The following is a 21,219-nucleotide window of genomic DNA, read 5'->3' as shown; positions in this document are numbered from 1 at the left end:
CAATTATTATTCCCATGGTTAACTGTTCTTGAGAGAGATTGGTGAATGGGAAAAGGTAATGGTGCTTCTGCTATTAAAGTAATTGTGTATACATAGGAAGTGGGGCACTTGTACTCTAGCTATTTTTAAAATTGTTATTTATCCTTAAATTAGAAATCTGGGGCTGTGTAATTAATTAGTAAAGAAATTTTCCCTGGAACCTACTAAACTTTGCTTGCTTATTGAAATGTTACCTTTAGAAATAATGATGGCATGCATCCTAAGACCCCTCAAAAATTGTTTTCACCTCATTTTTTCCTATACTCTGTCCATTTTTTAATTTCCTTTTTATTCATGATATTGAAGTGATTTGTCTTTAAGTTATTCCTTTAAGTGTAAAAGATTCCTGATGCAGCAGAAATAATAAGAATAAAGACCAATGTTGTATTGTATTGTTTGCACTTATCCTGAAATTCATTTTCAGGGCAATAAGTTGTTGTAGACAGGAGCAAAAGGATTTTTGCTATTTTTTTTGTTTAAAGTTTATTATTATTATTTTATTTATTTATTGTTTATTCATGACCACAATGTAAGACATGCAAAATGGGTGTGAAATGATCATAGAAACATAAATGGGTTGATGCATTTTGGATCAACTGCAGTTGATTTTATAAGGCTGATCTAGCTGTAGTCCCCTAATTCTGCTTTGGTGATCTCTATCACTGGTATGAAGAATAGTTGATGCTGCTTCTGCTATTTTATGGCAGGGAAATAACCCACCCCCATCTTGTATGCTATGAAATACATTTAACACAGTTAAAGAAAGGTTTGGAGTGGGGGAACTAAAATTTTGGCTCTTCCTTTATGTGACAATCTTCTCCTCACTGAATCCTTTCTTTGAATGGATAATCCCTCTCTATTATTATTAAAGGGCACCAAAAGTTTGCATATCCCTCTTTTTATTTTAATCTTACCTTGAGATAAACAGCTCCATTTCATTCAGGAAAAGGCATCATTTCTTAAAAATACAATTTTTCTTTGCACAAAATCCTTCAACCTACCTGTGTGAAATGTAGTACATTTCTTCCCACAAAAAGTTCTACTGCCACTGTGAACTTCACTGTCAAGTTTCACTGCATTATAAATTAAATTAAACTACACTACTCATTTAACCCTGTATAGAAATCTCTAATTGTTTATTACATTGATTTTTTAAACATCGGTATGTCTAATTGATTTATCAAAAACAAATAACTATAAAAACTAATAGGTTGTTTTTTAGTTTTAAAGGATTTAACAAATTGTTCTAGTTTCTCAGCGAGAAGCTCTGCGAATACAAGACGGCCAAAAAGGCAGCCAAGAAAGCAGTAGCGACAGCCAGAAGCTCCCACTACGATGACATCTACGAGAAGCTGAACACGCGAGAAGGCGAGAATGAGATCTACCGCCTAGCCAAAAGCAGACACAGGAAGACCCTGGACATTGACCAGTTTCATGGGATCAACGACGAAAGGGGAAATTTGATCGTCAACCCCAGAGACGCTGCGGAGAGGTGGCGGCAATACTCGAGAAGATCTCCACCGAGGAGTTCCCACACCCACGAACCCGCGAGGTGACCCAGTTGAAGGCCCAGTCTCAGGCATTTATGCCAGCGAGGTCGCCGACGCCATCAAGGCCATGAAAAACGGTAAGGCAACAGGACCAGACGACATCCCTGCCGACTTCTGGAAAAAGGCACTACCGGGCTCGGCATTGTGGCTGTGCGAGCTGTTCAACAACATCGTCTCCACGGGAAAAGTGCCACACGACTGGTACCGCAGCACCACTGTTCCGATCTGGAAGGGAAAGGGCAGCCCAGCGGACTGCTCCAACTACAGACCGGTCAGGTTACTGTCACACACTATGAAGATCTTTGAACGCGTCCTTGATAAGCGCATTCGGGACATCATCGACATCAGCGTCAACCAGGCTGGATTCATCAAGAACTGCGGCACCACTGACGCCATCTTCGGTGTGCGGATGCTGATGGAGGCTCACAGAGAAGAAAATCCCGCTCCACACCGCCTTCCTAGACTTGGAAAGGCCTTCGACCGAGTCCCGCACGATCTCATCTGGTACGCACTGCGAGATCACGGCGTGCCTGAGCTGCTCGTACAATGGGTCCAACTCCTATACAGATGTCACAAAAGCCGTGTAAAGCGGCAGCTGGGATATCAGAGGAGTTTAATATTACCGTCGGCGTACACCAGGGCTCTGCTCTCTCACCACTGCTGTTCATTCTGGTGATGGACACAATTACACACACGACCTGTACACGCCCGCCCCATGGACGCTGCTCTACGCCGATGATGTGTTCCTGGCCAACCTGTGCAAGGCTGAACTCGAGCACCGAGTCCAACAGTGGCACGACCGCCTCGAGCAGTTCGGGCTCGGCTGAACCTAAAGAAGTCCGAATACCTGACCACTGACAATGAAATGACAGGCTCCATCCACGTGAACGGGCAGGAGCTACTGCGCGCCTCCACCTTCAAGTACCTGGGAACTACTCTTGGGGAAGAAGGCCTACTACAAACTGAGGTGGCAGCCAGGATCAATGCAGCGTGGGGCAAATGGAAGTCCGTCACGGGCGTCCTCTGTGACAAGAAGATGCCGATGCGCCTGAAGGCGAAAATCTATAACTCTGTGGTGCGCCCGTGGCCTATATACGGCGCAGAGTGCTGGCCGACGACCAAAGAAGTCGAAAGCAGACTCCAGATAATGGAGATGCGAATGCTCCGATGGTCGGTAGGCCTCACCCTACTCGATCGCGTCAGGAACGAAGAAGTGCGTAGACGGTTCAACGTCGTGCCCATCCCCACGGTCATGAGGCAGTCCCGGCTACGATGGTTCGGCCACGTGAGCCGCGCCAAGGAAGAATCCATCATCAAATCTGTAATGAAGGTGACTGTCGGAGGAGCGAGACCGCGTGGTAGACCTAAACAACGCTGGATGGACACGATCAAGGCCGATCTAGAGATCGCGAAGGCAGACCCGACACGCGTGGCAGACAGAGAGGTGTGGAAGCAGTACTCAAGGACATTAGCGGACCTCGCCCGAGCGCGAGACAAACGCTGAAGAAAAAGAAGAAGAAGAAGAAGAAGTTCTAGTTTCTCAGTTGTCTCTGAATCTGAAAATGCTGACTGGTCTAAACAGATTGCTAATAAATATTGTGATTGTAAATATTACCATTGGGTTATATCTGATAGATGATATTTATCTTTTAATACAGAGTATGTTAAAAAAATACCTTTATCAATTGGTTCTAATTCAGTATCCCCAATCTGTCCAATTTTTCTATATCTCCATGTTTCTCCCAATTTTTAAAGTTAGATTTTCCAATAAAGTCAATTTGGTGTGGGAAAAATGCCATATCTTTTTAAAAATTAGATAATATATTCCATAACTTTCTAACTGATATAACTGTTTCCAGAGATACCAGAGTTTTAATACAGTATATTTATCCTAATACTGTCCATCCAACCAAAGGTGTTATATATGTATATTCCAAAGTTTACCAAATCCAAAAATTGTACAAACACCAATTGTAGGCTTTAATATTTGTATTGAATATTTTGAATAGTAAAATATTTAATATTAAATTAATATTTAATATTTGGCAATAGGTAAGCATGATGCTATACCTCCAGTTCTGGAAAGCCAGATGCTCCATCATTAATTGGTAATTGCATTTTCTGTAAATTTATTCTCAGAATCAAAGAACCTCATAGAAATGTTTTAAACAAAGAATTTATTTTCTAAAAATATTATCCACATGTAAAACTGCAATTCCTCTCAAAGTATAAATTAATCTGAGAATAATATTCATATTGAAAGCATTCATCTTTCCCCAAAGAGTAAAGTTTAATCACTTCCATATTGATACCTGAAGAGATCTCTATATTTTGTTTATATTACATGTTACTGAGTTACATCCTTTGTTATATACAGTACATACTGTACCTACCATAAATATTTAATGGATTTGGTATAAATATGGAATCAATATTGTTTTAATGGCTTGGTTAGCCAATTTCCACCTTTCTATCTTATAATAATGACTTTATATTCTCTTATTTTGTTCCTGTTACAGTTTCCATTATTCACAGTGGATCACAACCTTATTCCATATGTTAATTATTTTTATGTTTTAGGGCATATTTCTATTTCCTATGATAGATTGAATATAATTCCTTGTTCAGAAAACATATTTAATTTCTTTGTTACAGCATTGTACAATGTGTTATATATTCTTGGTATTTTTATATTTGATACTGAAGGCTTATAATATGACATAGTATCACTTTATGTTTTAAAAACTTCCAATAAATTTCCAATGTATCTAGCATATTTAGGCCTATATTCTAAGGCAAAAATTTTCCTATGTCTGTCTGATTTTTTTTCCTATTCTATTTAGATTAAGTATAGATCAAATTAACTGTGTAGAATTGTTTCTCTTCCTTTCTTAATATTACTTTTCAGGTCGTAATAATCGTGGCCCCTAATGTGTTGAATATTTATGGATGACTAGAGATGGCATTACTTTGGCTTAAACTTTTCTTTTTAGAGCAATTAATCTCTTGATAGAATTTTTTTTCATTTTACTTGCTGTTAAATCAATGCACTGGGAAGACTTAACAGTTACTTACATTAGATTTCTGCAACCTGCAAAAAAAATATGTAAAAATAACAGAGGAGAAATGACTGGAGACCATTGCTAGAGTGATAAAATGTCCATTAATCAGCTATAGTTAATTTCTGTGATTTGCTTATTGAAAAAGATCTGTTTGACCAAAACTATTTACAGTGTTATTTTAAACCAAACAAGGAAAGTGTTTAAGACCTGCTGATTTCCTGATGAAACTTCTAGTATTTCCTTAGGTTGATTCCTGCTGGAAGAGTTTTCTGTGTGAATTATATGCTCTAATTTTACAGTATATACAGTATTAACCAGTAAAAATGCAAAGAAAGCCATGCTTTAAAGCTTGTGGGAGAGTGTTGCACATTACAATCAACTCTTTTTGAAGATTCATTTAGTGTTTGATTGTATTCTTTCAGAGTGAGGGCTGGAATTACTTTTGAAATGCATTATTTATGTGAGTAGGTGGAAGGGGAGAAGTTACTGAATTGTGATTTCTGTTAAAATACACTGTTGTGAATTGGTGCATGTATTATTTATATTGATGCAGTAGGTCTTTACTGTGTAACAGAGCCATGAAATAAGCATAACAGCCTATGGGGAGAACAAGGGACAAGATTACCCCTTCCTCAGAAGGGAAGGAACCGGGAGTTTTAACAAACCTAAAACTGGAAATTTGACATCTGGCAGTTGAATAATTTATTTTTACAAGTTAGCCTATGAAAATAGATTCTAGTAACAGAAATTCAGTAAAGAAGATTTGTTATGTTTCCATTCATTTTCTTTAAATGACAGCCATTTGAATTTGCTTTCATCGTATGACAGAAGTGGCAGGTATAATAGGCAACAGAACTTGTTTAATTTCTAAGCGGACAAGTGGTAGACATCAATTTGACCTTCACATCTAAAATGTATGATTATTTTTCTTGCCCACTGTACAGTTCACACACATTCAAGATATAAAAAATGTTATGGCCATAAAGAACAATGGAATATTGAATATTTCATTTCCCCTCAAATTTGGAGTGTTGGTTTTGATGTTCACCCCCATTTCCCTGACAGCATTTCTGCCTGAATAGATTCTGTGAATATAATCACTACAGACCTTCCTTGCAGCTTCTCCATTTTTTCCATTTTTGATACTGTAATTTCAATAATCTCTGTTTTATGTATAATTTCACATACAGTATCGGAGAATGGATCTAGATCTTTGGTCTTGATTTAATGCGGCTGGTGCCTCACAATTTAAAAGCAAGTCAAAGTGTTATTTCTAGTGTGGTAGCTTGCATTTTAGCCACTCACCCTAGCACATTACTACCACCAATGCTAGTTCGAGTTCTTCTTTGTGGTGGCCATTTCTGACCACTGCTACAACCGCCTTTGGGAAAGGGAGTAATGGCCAGCTGGGGAGGAGAGATGCAGCTCTCCTCAACCCTGCAGACAGTCTCCCCCTTCTTCACCACCTCTATGGGGTGGCTTAGCCCCAAAACCAGCCTGCTCGGGGCACTCCAGCGGTGAGCACGGATCAAAACCGTGCAGAGATGCAGTTTCAGTCTGTCGCCGAAGAAACTCAAACCAGAAGTCCTAAAGGGCAGATAATTCTTATTGCCATGTTGATGGTGTTTCCAACTTCAAATCACTGCTTCTCTACACAGACATAATGCTCCTTTGGTTACAGAGTGTGAGGTCTATGGCTTCTTGGCATTATTCAGATCAGTAAGTTCAACTGAAACTGAGTGGCAGATCAGAGGTTAGCACAGATTTCAGTTTGATCTTGCATTGAACTAGGTAATGGTTAGACATGACTATACTTCAGCAAAACCCTGACATCATTAATAGCAGACTTAAAGTAGCTTCCTGTTAGGAAATAAATGATCATAGAAGCAACATTTAGTGCTTATGACTACCAAGTTAATTGATGATCAGGCCAGTCCCTGAATAGGTTATTGCAAATGAATATTGAATTTAATTGTACCAATTATTATTCATGCTACCAGACATCTTCCCAGCCAAGCTGCAATTTACCAATCTGTGCATTTAGATCACCTGCTAACTTGAAGAGTCCTCTTTATGGCCTTCATTTATAATGATGTATAATTCAATGTAAAAGGTTTTTTTTGTCATCACTATTCACCTCTGTTGATGCATAGGCTACAAAGATAGTAATCGATGCAATTCCATTGAGAATGAAATCTTTATAGCCTATGCATCAACAGAGGTGAATAATGATGACAAAATTTGAAACTGCTTCAAACCTGATGTTACCAATTGGTTGTACCTACTGTTAACTATGAATTCTACTCTACAAGCAGACATTCACCACAGAATAATAACCAGTGCGTGTATTGAGAACTATTTATGCTGCAAAGAATCTTTTCACCAGATCCAAACATAATTTAGTAAAAAACAGCTAGCTAAGAGTTATATATGAGCAATGATGGTGCAGTGGTTAGAATGCAGCATTGCAGGCTTATTCTGCTGACTGCTGATTGCCAACAGTTCAGAAGTTTAATTCTCATTGGCTCAAGGTTGATTCAGCCTTCCATCTTTCTGAGGTCAGTAAAATGAGGACCCAGATTATTGGGAGCAATTTGCTGACTTTGTAAACCATTTAGAGACTGTGAAGCAGTATATAAGTGCTATTGCTATTTCAACCATTTGTACAGTCTTGCATACACTTTGTGTGAATAACTCCTGGTTTCGCTAAAGGGTAGTGTAGCAGGTCTCTGAAGCTTCAATGTAGGACCACAAAATACTAATATAAGGTTTTGCCAGTTACTGCTGGCAATTTGTCACTGTGCTAGCTGGGAATATTGAAAATAGCAGAACATTGGTCTGGATAAACTAGAATGGAGTTGTGTTAATATGTAAATATTGATGATTACTTCTTCATCATATACTGGTAACAAAGCCACTAATATAAACCAATACTCTTGCCTTTTCACCAAAGACAATTTTGTATGTTAGATTTGAGCAAATACACTAGGCACCACAATTTCATTGACTTCAAAGAAATTTGGATATTTGGGTAGATCACATTCATTATGTAGTTCTCTAAACAGAAATTTAAGGGTTGTTTAAGAATTTTTATTAACTATTTTGATATATCTTGTATTAAGAATTTTTAAATTAAATTAAGCAGTTGCTTGTTTCAGTAGGTGCAGGAATGTTTATTGCAATAAAAATGATTGGGTTTTTTTCCAATTTTTATGCTCCTATTGAAATGTTACACTTTCGGTTAGTTGTAGACTCTAGCATATATTTCATTGACTAAACGTGAAGCATGCTTAAAGTACTTTATAAAATTGTAAGAATGAAATAGAGGCATAATACTGAGAATATAATTTGTGCAAAGTTTATTTCTGTTATTTTAAATAAAACCTGATGCTAATGTCTGCACAACAGTGTTTTCAGCAACTGTAATTGTTTCATTCATTTTTATTCACAGCATTCACCTGCCATTGTTCAGAAATTAATCTGTTGATGTGTAATATATTGGTGCCTGTGGCTTAAAATTTTAGATATGTTTATGTTTTGACTGAGGTAGCATTATGTAGAAATATTGTTACATTCTTATTTCTGTTGATGCTGGGAGTTACTATAATTAACTCACATTTTTAAAAATATTTTATTTATGTCCAAGTTTGTCCGCTACCTCCTATGGTGACTCATGGAGATTATATCTGCCATCCGCGGCCTTGTGAACATTACAACCATGGAACTGTGGTTGAGTTCTATTGTGATCCTGGCTACACTCTCAGTAATGATTACAAATATATCACCTGCCAGTATGGAAAATGGTTTCCATCATATCAAGTATACTGTATCAAAACAGGTAAGAACTAAGGAATCTGGACATTAAATTTAATATAAACATTAAATTTTCAAATAAAAGTATGTTTTGACTTGAAACTGTCCCCACAATACTTTATTATTTGTAGCATTTACTTTGCTTTCAGAACAGAAGTATCCACGGGTGGTGTCCCAATCCAAACCCTGCTCCCTTTTTTTATGTGGGCAACATCAATAGATATATAAACAATGTGTGGTTTAGCTCCCACGACCATGGCCATCAACTTTCTGTTTCCATCTGTAGATATCACTGCTTTCGTGTGTGATAATTTATTAGATTGGAAATAATTTTGTAAAAGCATAAATAAATGTAAGCAATCATATATGTTACATTTGTAGCTCTGTAACTTAGCTTGTTGTTTGGTTCTGATTCTTCTTGTGTACAATAAAAGGCCATTATTATCTAGTGTGACTAGTTTTCCTATTACTCTTTATTTCACAGAACAAGCCTGGCCAAATAACCAGGAAACTCTTTTGCGAACATGGAAGATTGTGGCATTCACTGCTACTAGTGTTCTTCTAATACTTCTGTTAGTTATTCTTGCCAGAATGTTCCAAACCAAATTTAAGGCACATTTCCTTCCAAGGTTAGTATTAATGTATCCTATTAAAGTAGTAGTGTTGCATTTTTCAGAGTCAGGCAAAATGTTCTCATCAGTTGCATCCAATTATTATTATTTTGGCCTTCCCACTTCCTTTCAGCCCTTTCACTCTTTCTTCATATATTTGTTTTATAATTAAAACTTCATTTTATATTCCCAAGTCATCTAAATATATTTATTTCATTCTGTACTAATCATTCACTTTTGTATTCAGTACATATTTACTTTTGACCATAACTTTTCTCATGTTATATAATTTTAAATAACATTTTCCTCTTATTAGTTTGCTTTTTCATTTCTCTTGACCTAGAAAACATTTATTTTCGTATAACAGAAGTGGACAGAAGCAAGTTGTTTATATACAGACACTTTCATTTCTTTAAGCAAACACCTATTCCATGTGATAGACACCATAGTAACCTTTATTTTATAATCAGATTTTGTGTTTAAAAGTATTATATTCATCTTCTCATTCATCTTCACATTCCAGCAAGATACAAAACTCATGTACTCGTTCTAACTTTTCACAATTTAATGTACAGCTTTCATTTCCCCCATCAAGCACGTCTACCTTGATCAGTTACTTAGCCATTCATTTCTCTTTGATTGGGGGTGGGTGGGGAAGAAGCAAGTGAAACAGGCACTGCAAGAATTCTACAATGGAAAACAGACTGCTTTCATTGGCTGCAAAAGCAAAACTGTACACTTCCGATACAGTAAGTGAATTACAAGTTTCAAAGGTAAACATAGCTTTTCCTTGTTCAACAAGGAGGTAGGCCCATACAAGCATGAAATGTTTTAGTGGGTAAAGCATTCTGCTAGCAAATGCAGATGTCTAGTTTAAAAAAGCTTCACTGACTACACTATTTCATTTTTGAGGCCAAATCTGTTTTGGTTTTTTAAATGTACAGCATATTCCCTAAGCAGGACTCTTCTAGTGGCATTAGGATTGCAACTCCCAGGATCAGTGGTGAAATGCTACTGGTTCGGCCCGAACCCAGTAGTAAAAAAAAGCTCCAACAATCAGCTGAGAGGAGAAAGAAGAGAAAAGCACAAAATCGGCCCTCCCACCTACCTCGGCACTTTTCTGTTCTTTATCCTCTCAGCTGATTGGCACCGCAGAGCCTCAGCTGGTGTTTGGAAAGTTGCATGCATGTTAAATGTATGCAGCACGCACGTGCGAAGTGCGCGATCACCAAAATGGAAGGGAAACTAGTAGAATTCCACCGCTGCCCAGGATCCAGGGAGTTGCAACTTCCTGGATCTAGGAAATTATAGGCCAATCCGCCTGACATCATGGAAAAGATAATAATTAAACAGATGATTGGTGAGTACCTAGAAATGAACAAGGTGATTACAGGAAATGAGTACAAGTTTGTTAAAAACAGTTCATGCCAGGCAAAACCTATATCCATCTTTGATAAAGTGGGCCAGCAAAATGTTATGGACATAGTATTCTTGGACTTCACTAAAGCATTTGACAAGTAGATGACACCTTGCTACTTTCTACAGTTTTCTATCTTAATAAGATGTGTGATAGACAGTACCACCACCAAATGGATTTTCAGTTGGTTGACCGACCATATCCAGTGTATAATCCTTAAATAGAACTACATCTGCATGAAGAGAAGCTTGCAGTGGGGTACCTCAAGGTTCTGTCCTGGGCCCAGTACTGTTCAAAATCTTCATAAATGATCTAGAGAAGATAAAATTATAACTCATCAGATTTGCAGATGACACCAAGTTGGGGGAATAGCTAACACTTTGGAAGATAGATAGACTCAAGATTCAGAAGGGTCTTTACAGACTTGAGCATTGGCCCCTATCCAATAGTAACTGAATTTCAAATGGCTTACATTTTTGTTCTTGAAGAACTCTGTTTCAGCAAAGGATGTTTAGCCATTCACAACATCATTTTTATACGTATACATTCTCTCCCCCCCCTCCCGATCTAGAGATACTCAAGAGAATTGCAACAATGGCCCAGACTTTGTGGTGGTGGATGGTGTTCCTGTCATGCTTCCTTCTTATGATGAAGCTGTGAGTAATGGCATAAATGAGTTGGCATCAGGATGTGCGCCCCCTGCAGGCCAGGGATATGTTTTTCAAGCTGATGATCAGAATCCTCCAGCTTATCCTGGACCAGATGATTTGAACAGGTTGCCAGCTGAATTTGACACCTGTGACAGCATTTCAGGCTCTTCAGAACTTCTACATAGTTTATACACATCTTCTGCATGTCAGATGGGAGCTCATCCTGTCTCAGACAGAACTGATGTTATCAACAGCACCACTGAAGAAGTTGCATCAACCAGCCCAAGCATTGATATTGCTGATGGTAATTTTGAATGTTGAACCTTATGTAGGATTATTTTACGTCAGTTTTTTTTCCATATGGAAAAGCCATGAGATTGTGCTTGGGAGAAGCAAACTATCCTCAGATCTGTGGTCTGTGTTTTTGTTCTAGCTTTTCTCTCTCTTCTCCTCCATTTTTTTTCCTAGCAGAGCTTATTTATAAGCCAAATTTTCACTGCCGACCCAGCAAGCATCTATCTGTCCTTTATTGGCAGGAAATGAATTGGTGGATGATGTGTTTGCTTCATCATACAGTGTTAATTGGAGGACACCAATTAATTATGCCATTCAGAGTCTGAATGTCTGATTGTGTTCCTGAAATACTTTTATTAATATTGTATTCTGTCTATTATAAGGTGCAGTTCTGATTCATCTCAAAAAATTGGGACAAGCAAAGCGAGTATTATTGTTCATAATCAATACTATGGGTCAACCAGATTTATTGTTGTTAATGTTTTTGTCATGACAGAGTTCCTGAATATATGTTGGAGACTCTGTTTGGCTAGTTTTCATAGACAGTTATTTATTCATAGAATCAGTAAATAATTAGTGAACTTAAAATAGTTATCTAGGTGTAGAATATAAAGATATGTGGCTATCTCATGAGCCCATATTCCAAAACCTCCAATGGTTAGGTTCCTATTTGAAGTTTTGAGGGTATATTGTGAGTGCCCCCAATTTTTGAAAAATTTCAAACCCAGAATTTTTTTAAAAAAACTATATTTTGACAATGAAAAAAGTAAAATTTTTATGTTGAGTTCTTGAAAACTCAAGAAACTCCAAAGATAAAAAAAATCAATAATTCAGTATTGAAGCGAAATATTTATTTATTAAATTTACGTGGCACCTGTCTCGGTCTCCAAAGCGACACTATGTGGCTGAATAGCCTTACTGTATATTTTGCATTTGCTGGGGTTTCTTTTCAAGTAGGTTGCCAGTTAATTTTTGTTGCAGTCCATAATTTTCATGTAACAAGGAATTTAGAACAATGATAATTTTAACACTCTGGAATGTAGCAATCTATTTTCTATGTACACATAGGACCTTCAGTGAACCTACTATAAAGCCCATGTTTAGTCTCTTCCCACTGTGTCTGTCCCTCAATTATCTCCAGCCAATGCCAATAGAGATGGAAACAATTGATTGATGATTAATTACAATGCTATCAATAACAAGAGTTGGAAGGCACTTGGTGATCTTTTAGTCCAACTCCCTATTGTACAATGCTATACTTATTGTACAGCATAGGTCATTCTGATTTTTTACAGAATTGGATCAAGTTGTAGTTGATTCTTAACGATCACATAGATTTTCTCCATGATGAGATGGGATCTATACCTGCTGTTTTATTAATTAATATTGTCTTTAAGACTCCATTTCTTGGAGGAGTGTTGGAACACTCATAATAAAATGGAATGTCCAATTTTGCTCCAGCTCAGGATAGAATTTCAGGAGAAAGAGATTTAAAACCCACTTGAATTCAAAATATTTCAAGCTTTAAAACTTTTCAGATTCTTGGTAATCAATCAGATGAATTATTTTCCAGAAAAGGGCTGCATTTTTATAAAAATTGGTGCAATAGGAGTGTAGTGGGTGAGTTTTTTATCCTCCTAAGATACTCAGGGTCATCTTGGGGTTACATGAGCAAATTTACAGAGAAAGCCAGGGCTGAAGTTACCTATATCACTTCCCCCTTGAGGATATTTATAGAATTTAGATGAGGTCCTTGGTGCTGTCTAAACTTAGTTGTTTTCTTGCAGATATTTCATTAACCAACTAGGTAATATCAGTGCTAGGATGGAAAATAGCCCAAGAAAATGGGTGGAAAATTGTATAGCTAATGATTATGGAAGCGTACCCTCAGATTAAATAACAGAGTTGAGGTCTTCTAGTCCAACCCCCTGTACTATTTTAGACAAATCATTGTTCAGTCTCTTCTTAAAAACCTCCAGCATTGGAGCACCAACAACTTCTGGAAGCAAAATTGTTCCACTGATTAGCAAATAAGAGCACATCACAGAAAACCTCAAGGCAAAAACCTAGCACTGATGTTACCTAGTTGGGCAATGAAATATCTGCCAACAAAGTTCAGGGAGCACCATGCACCTCATCTAAATTCCATAAGTATCCTCAAGGGGAAAGTGACCAACCCATAGTTCAATGCTGAGCTACAAATATTCCCTTCTATTGGATTTAGGTGACTAAAGAAAGTTCTGGTACTTGGTTTTATAACTTTTAAATTTGTTTGAAGTGAAGCAGGATGAAAAAAAAGTCATGCTGATATCCTAGTTACATCCAGATTATTCTTTTTTTTAAAAAAATCATAACATTCAAGTTATCCAATTAATATTTTAAGATCCTATAAAAATCATGTTTTTTGCAGAATATGGATTTTCTTAATACCAGTATGTACATTTCAATGGGCTGAATATAATTTGGGCTGTAGTCTAACAGCATCTTCTACAATATCAAAGAAAGTAGAAAATTAAATGTTTGTAATACATTATAAGTGAAACAGGAAATTACACAAAACCTATCATTCCAGGAATTGAGTGTTCTCAGGGATAGTCTGTTTTTCTAAATTGAGCTTCTCCAGCCATTTCCAGGAATAGTCTGGAAATTTGGGGAAGCAAATCTTGCAAATCTTTAGTTAATCATTCACATTGTGTTCCAGTTGAAATGGGTATATGGAGAAAATAACATTTGAATCCTGAAACTGTAGAGTTTATTTGCTTATATTCTCCTTTGTTTATTTGCTTATTTATTTGTATTCATCCTTTATTATTTTTACAAACAAATCAGGGCAGCGACATATCCAATTTCCCTAAAGACACAGAATTACTCTAAAAGCCCTAAAACAGTTTAATCTTGAAATCCCTTACATTCTGGAACAAAGCAGAATGCAATGAAATTAAATGGACAGTATACAGACAACGGACAGTAAATGGACAATGACAAAAAAGTAGCTTTAAGTCAGCCCTCACATTTTTGACCTTTGAAAGTCTAAAACTCAAAAGAAAACCAAAAAAAGATCATACTACTACCCTTTTCTTAATGACTGAATTGTGATCACTAAATGCAGACTATCTGTATGCCAAATTTAAGATATATGAGAATTCATCTGCCATAAGATGCATTGGCCAGAAAACTGCTTCATCACACTGCCATTTATAAAGTGCCTTGAATTATTGATTCTGTGAAGTCACTGATTCTGATTATACAAGTAACTGTGCAGAGAATAAATACACAAGATTGCCTGAATTTCTGCTTAACTGAATTATCTTAAGAACTGGCAGGATCATTGCTGATATGTTATAATACAATAAAATTGCAGGACAATTTTATATGACAGTTCACAATTAAAGTCCATTAATTCTTTCTTTTATTTTCTAGAAATTCCATTGATGGATGAAGACCCTTAATCTGCACAAATATTTCTTATATCTTGTTGGGGTGGGGGAATAAATCATTTACATATGTATACATATCTATATATCTGTATGAATCTCTATATAAAGACTGATTACAGATGGAGGCAAGGATATTTTCTGTTTTTATAAATCTTCCTCATTATGTCATCAGATTTTGTGTGCATATCTTAAATCAACTTTGGGTTGAGAGCATCAGCTATTCAACAGCAGCTTTACAAAATGAATCCTGAGGATTTGATGAGACTAAACATTACAGGAGAATTACACGTTTGTGGAACAGTGACAAGTGTATCTGCATCGCAGGAAGCTTTAACAGATGTTTTAAAACACCAATGAAGGTAGACAAAGGTCATAATAGAAGTATTTCAGATAATGTAAATTCTGTTTTATCAAAGCTGCTTCATATTTATGATGGACCATGATTTACAAATTTAATTTATTGAGGGGGAAATAAACAGTTGAAATTGAAATCAAAGAGGGTCACTTCTAAATTTCTTCATGAAATTCAAGGTGGAAACTTACTGCAAGGAAATAAAACCTTGGACTCAAGGAAAAGCTTAATCATTGAAACTCATTGGAAGGAACTTGAAGATTATATTGAAATTAAGTAACAGTACTTTAGGTGATACTGTAAACTAAAGAACACAATATGTCCCAGGCAAATGATGAGATATTGATACTTCCTAATTATTGCATATGGGGACCAGGGGAAAAGAGTCATTAAAATACTTTGTTGAACATGGGAACATATAAAAATACGAAATGTTTTGATTAAAAAAAAGCAAATGTTGGGAAATCTTTATCCTCAGATATGTAGTATGAGACCTGGGATCAGTAGCATCTAAACGTTATAGAATGGTTATTCTCATGAAAGAACAAGAAAACTAAGTTGAGTATGAACTGTTTGAGTGCTTTTGGACTGAATATCACAGAAGAAAATGCTGTTAGTTGGGTGACACTGATCAGGAAGTGATTGCATATACAGGTAACTTTTGTATATATAAATTTTCATTATATATTTTTCTACTGTATAGTCATTTGGATTGTGTAAAGAATAGCATTGCTATGGGGTAAAAATACGGCTGAATTTTTAAAAGAGTGAGCTATCAATACAGTAATTATAGCTGAAAGTAACTTCATTTCATTTCATTTAAAGATGTGGGTAAAATAAATAAAATGCTTAAGAAGAATACAAACTTGAAAAGATTGCTTTTTTATATAAGGTTGCCTATAGACACATCTTTCAGTCTTACAGTACTGCTGAACAGAGAATCAGGACAAAGAGAAGCTTATATTATGAGAAAGCAGCTAAAGGAGTCATGACAACTGAAATTTAAGCCAAATTTAGGATGTGATAGGACAACAATATTAAGCACACATTTGAGGTTAAAAGCAGCTTTAAGTATCCTAGGATCTTCAGAAAGTTGGTCAATTTTTGTGCCCTCTTCCCATCAAAAATATATTCCTTTCATTACCCACCTGCTTTGGGGAAAGATAATGTCTTCTTTGCCATGTCAAATAGTTGTTTCAGCCACTGAATATGGACTTCTTGATTCCAAATCTAGATATTTGGACTGAAACTCAAATATTATTTTCAGGATAAATTTACTGTTGGATTCAGTAAATGTCAAATTGATATAAAAGAGATGTTTGAAGCCACACCAATCATGTTGATTTTGTTTTTACTTCTCTTATTTCTTCTGCTAGAAACTACAAGATTTTTTTTTGTGGGGGGGGAGAGAGCTTTGCATCTCTTGCAGATAATTTTTCTTTCATTTTATAACAACATTAAAAATAATATACTATATGCATTTTATGACATTTGAATCTTACTGTTAGAGCTATTTTGATTTAACAGCAACCATGACAAGAAGGGTATGCAATAAACATTTTATAATGCTAACACTCAATTCTTCAAGCTATAGTATTGGAAAATGTTTTTCTAAAATTTGAAATCCTTCAAACAATAAACCAATAAACTATATAGAAGATTATTTCAGACAAAACAGAAATAAATTGTTAGTGCCTTTTAAATTTGTTTTCAAATAACCATTCCTGCTACCTAAATAATTCATATTTTAGTAATATCTTGCAAAAGTTAATAAAATTGCCAGTACAGCTTAGTCTAAGATTTCTGGGAATAAAACACTCAGTAAATCACTTTTTTTTCTGAAGGATCCACAGTGTAAATAACAGTCCAGGATATGTAGATGACAATGGCAGATATAACATTTCAGAATAATGGCTCATGTAAATAAGCACTTAGATAGAGTGAAAACTCCGTCATTGGCTCAAAACTGTGGCTGCTTTCAGTGTCTTAAACTGGGCATGAACAACCCACAGCCCATCAGCCACATGTGGCCCTGGACAGCTAGTAATGTTGCCCCACAAGATCATATAAAAAATAAAGGAAATTTGTTATTTATATACATTAACTATATTGCATATTTTACATGTGGTCCAAGACAATTCCTCTTCACTTAATGTGATTCAGCCAAGCCAAAAAGTTGGATAATCATGTCTAAACACTATGGATGCTTATACCAGAAAGTTATGTCCTCAAACAGTAACACTGCTGTTTTTTCTCCAGTGGACCGGTCTATCAGGGCAACCTGATCTACCCAATGGGGATGGAGCATAGTGCTTCCATTTTCACCTTTCAGCTCCAAGGATACTAGTCTCCCTTTATTTCTTTGTCTGCAAAATATATATTTAACACAGTTACACTGCTGGTTTTCTTTCAATATTTGTTTTCTGACTGCTTGGTAAGAATCTAAATAAACCAAGACCTACATTTGTTGCAAAGAACAGATTAGGGGGGGAAATGCATACATATTAATTTTTACATTTATTTTGATTTTGAACAATGTTGAAGACAAAAAGCTCTTGTTCCATTACAACTAAATTATTCATAATTATTCCTCTTCTTTTATGACATGCATGTTTTCAATTACCGGTAGTTATCTTGATAAGCCCAGAAATGTTCAGTACTAAGGCCCTGCCAAAGTCTGAAAATGCAAACTCTTTATTAAAGTTATCTTTCAAAGGGCCATAAAGATAATTGCATGCAATTTGCAAACTGAATCTAAGGGATGTAAGTGCTATCACTACATGTCAGTGAGACTTTTTGAGCCATGAATGTTTAGATAACTTTCTATTATACAGTAAATAATATATTAGTACATGCTTCTATATACATTGAACAATTATTATTTATTGAATACATTTTTATAATACATTCCACTTTTTAAAACACGCTGAGAGGAACATTTTCTGGATCTAATCCTACATTGGTGATCAGACCGTTTAAGAAAAATATAATGATACTATGAGAGCTATGGAGCAACATATCCTTGATTGAATATCGCTTTAAATACTTCTTTAAATTTAAAAAATGCTTTCCTTCTGAAATGGCAGATCAAATTATACTAAGATTCAAACTGGGCATACATTCTTCATTTTCTATTCATATTCTTACAAAACGTTTACATTTACAAAATTGTATTACAGTGCACAAAATCTGCTTCCTTTAAATATAATGGAACTATGGCTCCCTGAATTTCCAGCCAACAGTCCCAAATGGGGTTGGGAAAGATACAGTCTCTTGATGATTCTTCCTGCTACCTGATTCGAGTTCATGTTCCCTGTTTGATGTTCCAGGTTTGGATTTTGTTACTGATGCTGCACTTTGCACTAACTCTAATTTTTGTCATGTGTTCTCAGTTTAAATCAGTTTTACAAAATTAAGCATTTTAAGATATATAGACTTCAGGCTCCCCACTCAGCCAGCCAAACATTGCATTAGCTAGTTTAAAGAAATCCTTTCAGTATTCTTTGCACGATTTGGCTTTCAGTGAATAATTTGCAGCTAAGTGTTGCTTATTCCATATTGTACTTCTGACTCAGAAATTTTTGTGAACTGTGCTGACTCCTGCTTAGATTGGAAAAACATTGTTTAACTTGCTCTCCTTGTTGCTCTTCAACAAATTGCTGCATCTAATATTAAGCCATTTGAAGACATAGTTACCTATTATCTGGTGCTTCTGAATGATTACTTGTGAATGTCTGTCATGTTGCCACCTTTGCCATTTGTAGCAAATACAGTAATGGGACTTTTTTAGGTATGTGGGATGCACAAGTAATTACATTATTAATTTATATTTTACCTTTTCCTCTAACAAGCTTAAGCAGTATAGATAAGGCACTGCTTCACTTTGATTTATTTGGAATGTTTCCATTTTTGCCTATTAATTAACCTCTTCAATAAGATGGTATTGGACACATTTTGATAGGGTTTAATAGTTATATCATATATTGTATAATAGATCATTGCTTCCCACAGAAGAGAATGTATGTAGCTCAGGTTGAATTGTTAAGTCCTTGGTGATCTTTGAGCTTGGGTAGCCATGAGGTTTGCTCCTTGTTTCTATACAGCATATACAGTACTATATATATACAGGACAAGCTACTGTATAAACAGAGCAAACCCCACAATTACTAGCAATGATGATGTTAACTAATCAGGTAATGAAATATCTGCAGTCAAATAACAAAGCTCAGAGAGTACCATGGACTCCATATTAAATGTCTGACAACAATAGACACATGCATAAAATAAGATTTTCTTGTAGTATGTGCTGACATAAGTTATCATTCAACGATGACTCATTTCTACATTTTAATGGGGAAACAGCAAAATGTTTTGGAAATACATTTGGGGGAAGGGGGAGAAAGCTAACAAGGCTAGTTAACTAAGCTCTTTTTTAAATATTATAATAGATTTTGTGCTATAATAAAAATGGCTGATTTTACATCTAAAATCTACATCCATTAAGGTGATTATTTTTCCTTAGTGCTACAGTAACTATAGACTGATGTGCTGTACTTTTCTCAAGCTGGTGTGCTGAAGAGCTGAAACAGCACAGCATGTGCCCGCAGCAATTTCTTTGTTAATGTCAACTACAAAACACTCCACAAATCACCCAGACAGCTACCCTGGTGGCTATGGATTACAACTGGGCCTCAGATGAATCTGTACCTGCAATGTCTGAAGCTTCATTTGTTCATAAACAAGCCTGGCTTTTATCCAGCAGAGTAGGTAGGGCTATTTGGTGTTCTTAACTAGCTGTTCTTATTAAGCTGTTCTCTTCTGGTGCTCGACTATACAAATGGCTGTCCAATATATTAAAGAAGCTCCATCATTGAAAGTTTTAAAGAAATTGGACAGCCATTTGTCCAGAATGTATAGGGTCTCCTGCTTGTGCAGAGAGTGGGACTAGATTAGTATTGGTGAATCTTTTTGGCTGAACCAAGTGCTGAAACGGGAGCATGTGCAGGAGCGCCGAAAACTGGAAAAGCGTGCCAGGGAGCTGAGCTTCTGGTTTCTGGCGCATGCATGTGTGCCGTCCATCTGGTCTTCCAGTTTCTGGCGTGCATTCACATGTGATGGCCAGCACGCATGCACGTGCCGGAAACTAGAAGCTCAGCTTCCCGGTGAGCGCATGCATGCTGAGGAACTGCTCTTCTTGTTTCCGGCATTCCCGCACATGCAAAGACCAACTGGCTGGCATGCATGCACACGGCAGAACATGGAAGTGCAACAGACAATGGCTGGCATGCCCAGAGAGATGGCTCTGTATGCCACTTCCGGCACGCATGCCATAGGTTCGCCATCATGGGACTAGAAGATCTCCAATGTCTCTTCCAATTATCTTATTCTGTTCAGTGAAACTCTCAGTTGAGTACCAAAAAGAAAGAGCTTAATAAGAAAAGCTAATTAAGAACACCAAATAGCCCCACCTACTCGGTTGCATAAAAGCTTGTTTATTGGATTGTGTGAATATAATGGCTTTTGAAAACTAAATACATTTCCCTTTTAAAAATAATGTACAAAATATAATACCAGAACTGAAGATACTCAGACTTTCAAAGCCTAATAATATAAATGCACTTGAATTTACAGCTTAGAAACTGTAACACTCAGCAAAGCTAAAGATATACCTGTCTTTATAATCTGATGGATGTAGAATATAAGTTTAGCAAGATCCTTATTCCAGACCAATGTACTGTAAAGCAGCCTGGAGATGTAAAGTGTTGATTTGTGACATTAAACATAGGTTAAATGTATTGATTAGAATTTTAAATCACTAAAACTTGTCTGCCTCTCTACTTTCTGTCACATAAGGCAGAGGTTAAAATTCAGACTGATGTGTACATGAGTTTAAAGCATAGTATCATCAGTCAAAAACATGAAATAATATGGATGAGATGAAAGCTGTAGATAGGAACAAACCTTCAAGAATCAAATTTAGACTGTTTCAATTGA

The 21,219-nt window shown here is 36.2% G+C and overlaps 1 protein-coding gene across 2 annotated transcripts in view; it reads left to right on the top strand.

Annotated features, from left to right (window-relative positions):
- The window catches only part of SUSD4 (sushi domain containing 4), a 66,996-nt gene extending 50,246 nt beyond the window's left edge, over window positions 1-16,750 (top strand). Inside the window, exons 6-9 of one of the 2 annotated variants that reach the window (XM_087934059.1) lie at window positions 8,298-8,489; window positions 8,949-9,093; window positions 11,064-11,446; window positions 14,857-16,750. In XM_087934059.1, the coding sequence (XP_087790185.1) occupies window positions 8,298-8,489; window positions 8,949-9,093; window positions 11,064-11,446; window positions 14,857-14,885 (749 nt within the window). In that variant the 3' untranslated portion in view covers window positions 14,886-16,750. The remainder of the gene's footprint in view (window positions 1-8,297; window positions 8,490-8,948; window positions 9,094-11,063; window positions 11,447-14,856) is intronic. The other variant, XM_087934051.1, reaches the window with a different exon arrangement.
- The last annotated feature ends 4,469 nt before the right edge of the window (window positions 16,751-21,219 follow it).

This window comes from Pseudonaja textilis, chromosome 1 (assembly GCF_049901715.1).
Source record: "Pseudonaja textilis isolate UNSWEBS1 chromosome 1, rPseTex1.2, whole genome shotgun sequence".
Lineage (NCBI taxonomy): Eukaryota > Metazoa > Chordata > Lepidosauria > Squamata > Elapidae > Pseudonaja > Pseudonaja textilis.
The sequence above is the reverse complement of the archived record's forward strand: the minus strand, read 5'-3'. Positions and strand labels throughout refer to the sequence as shown.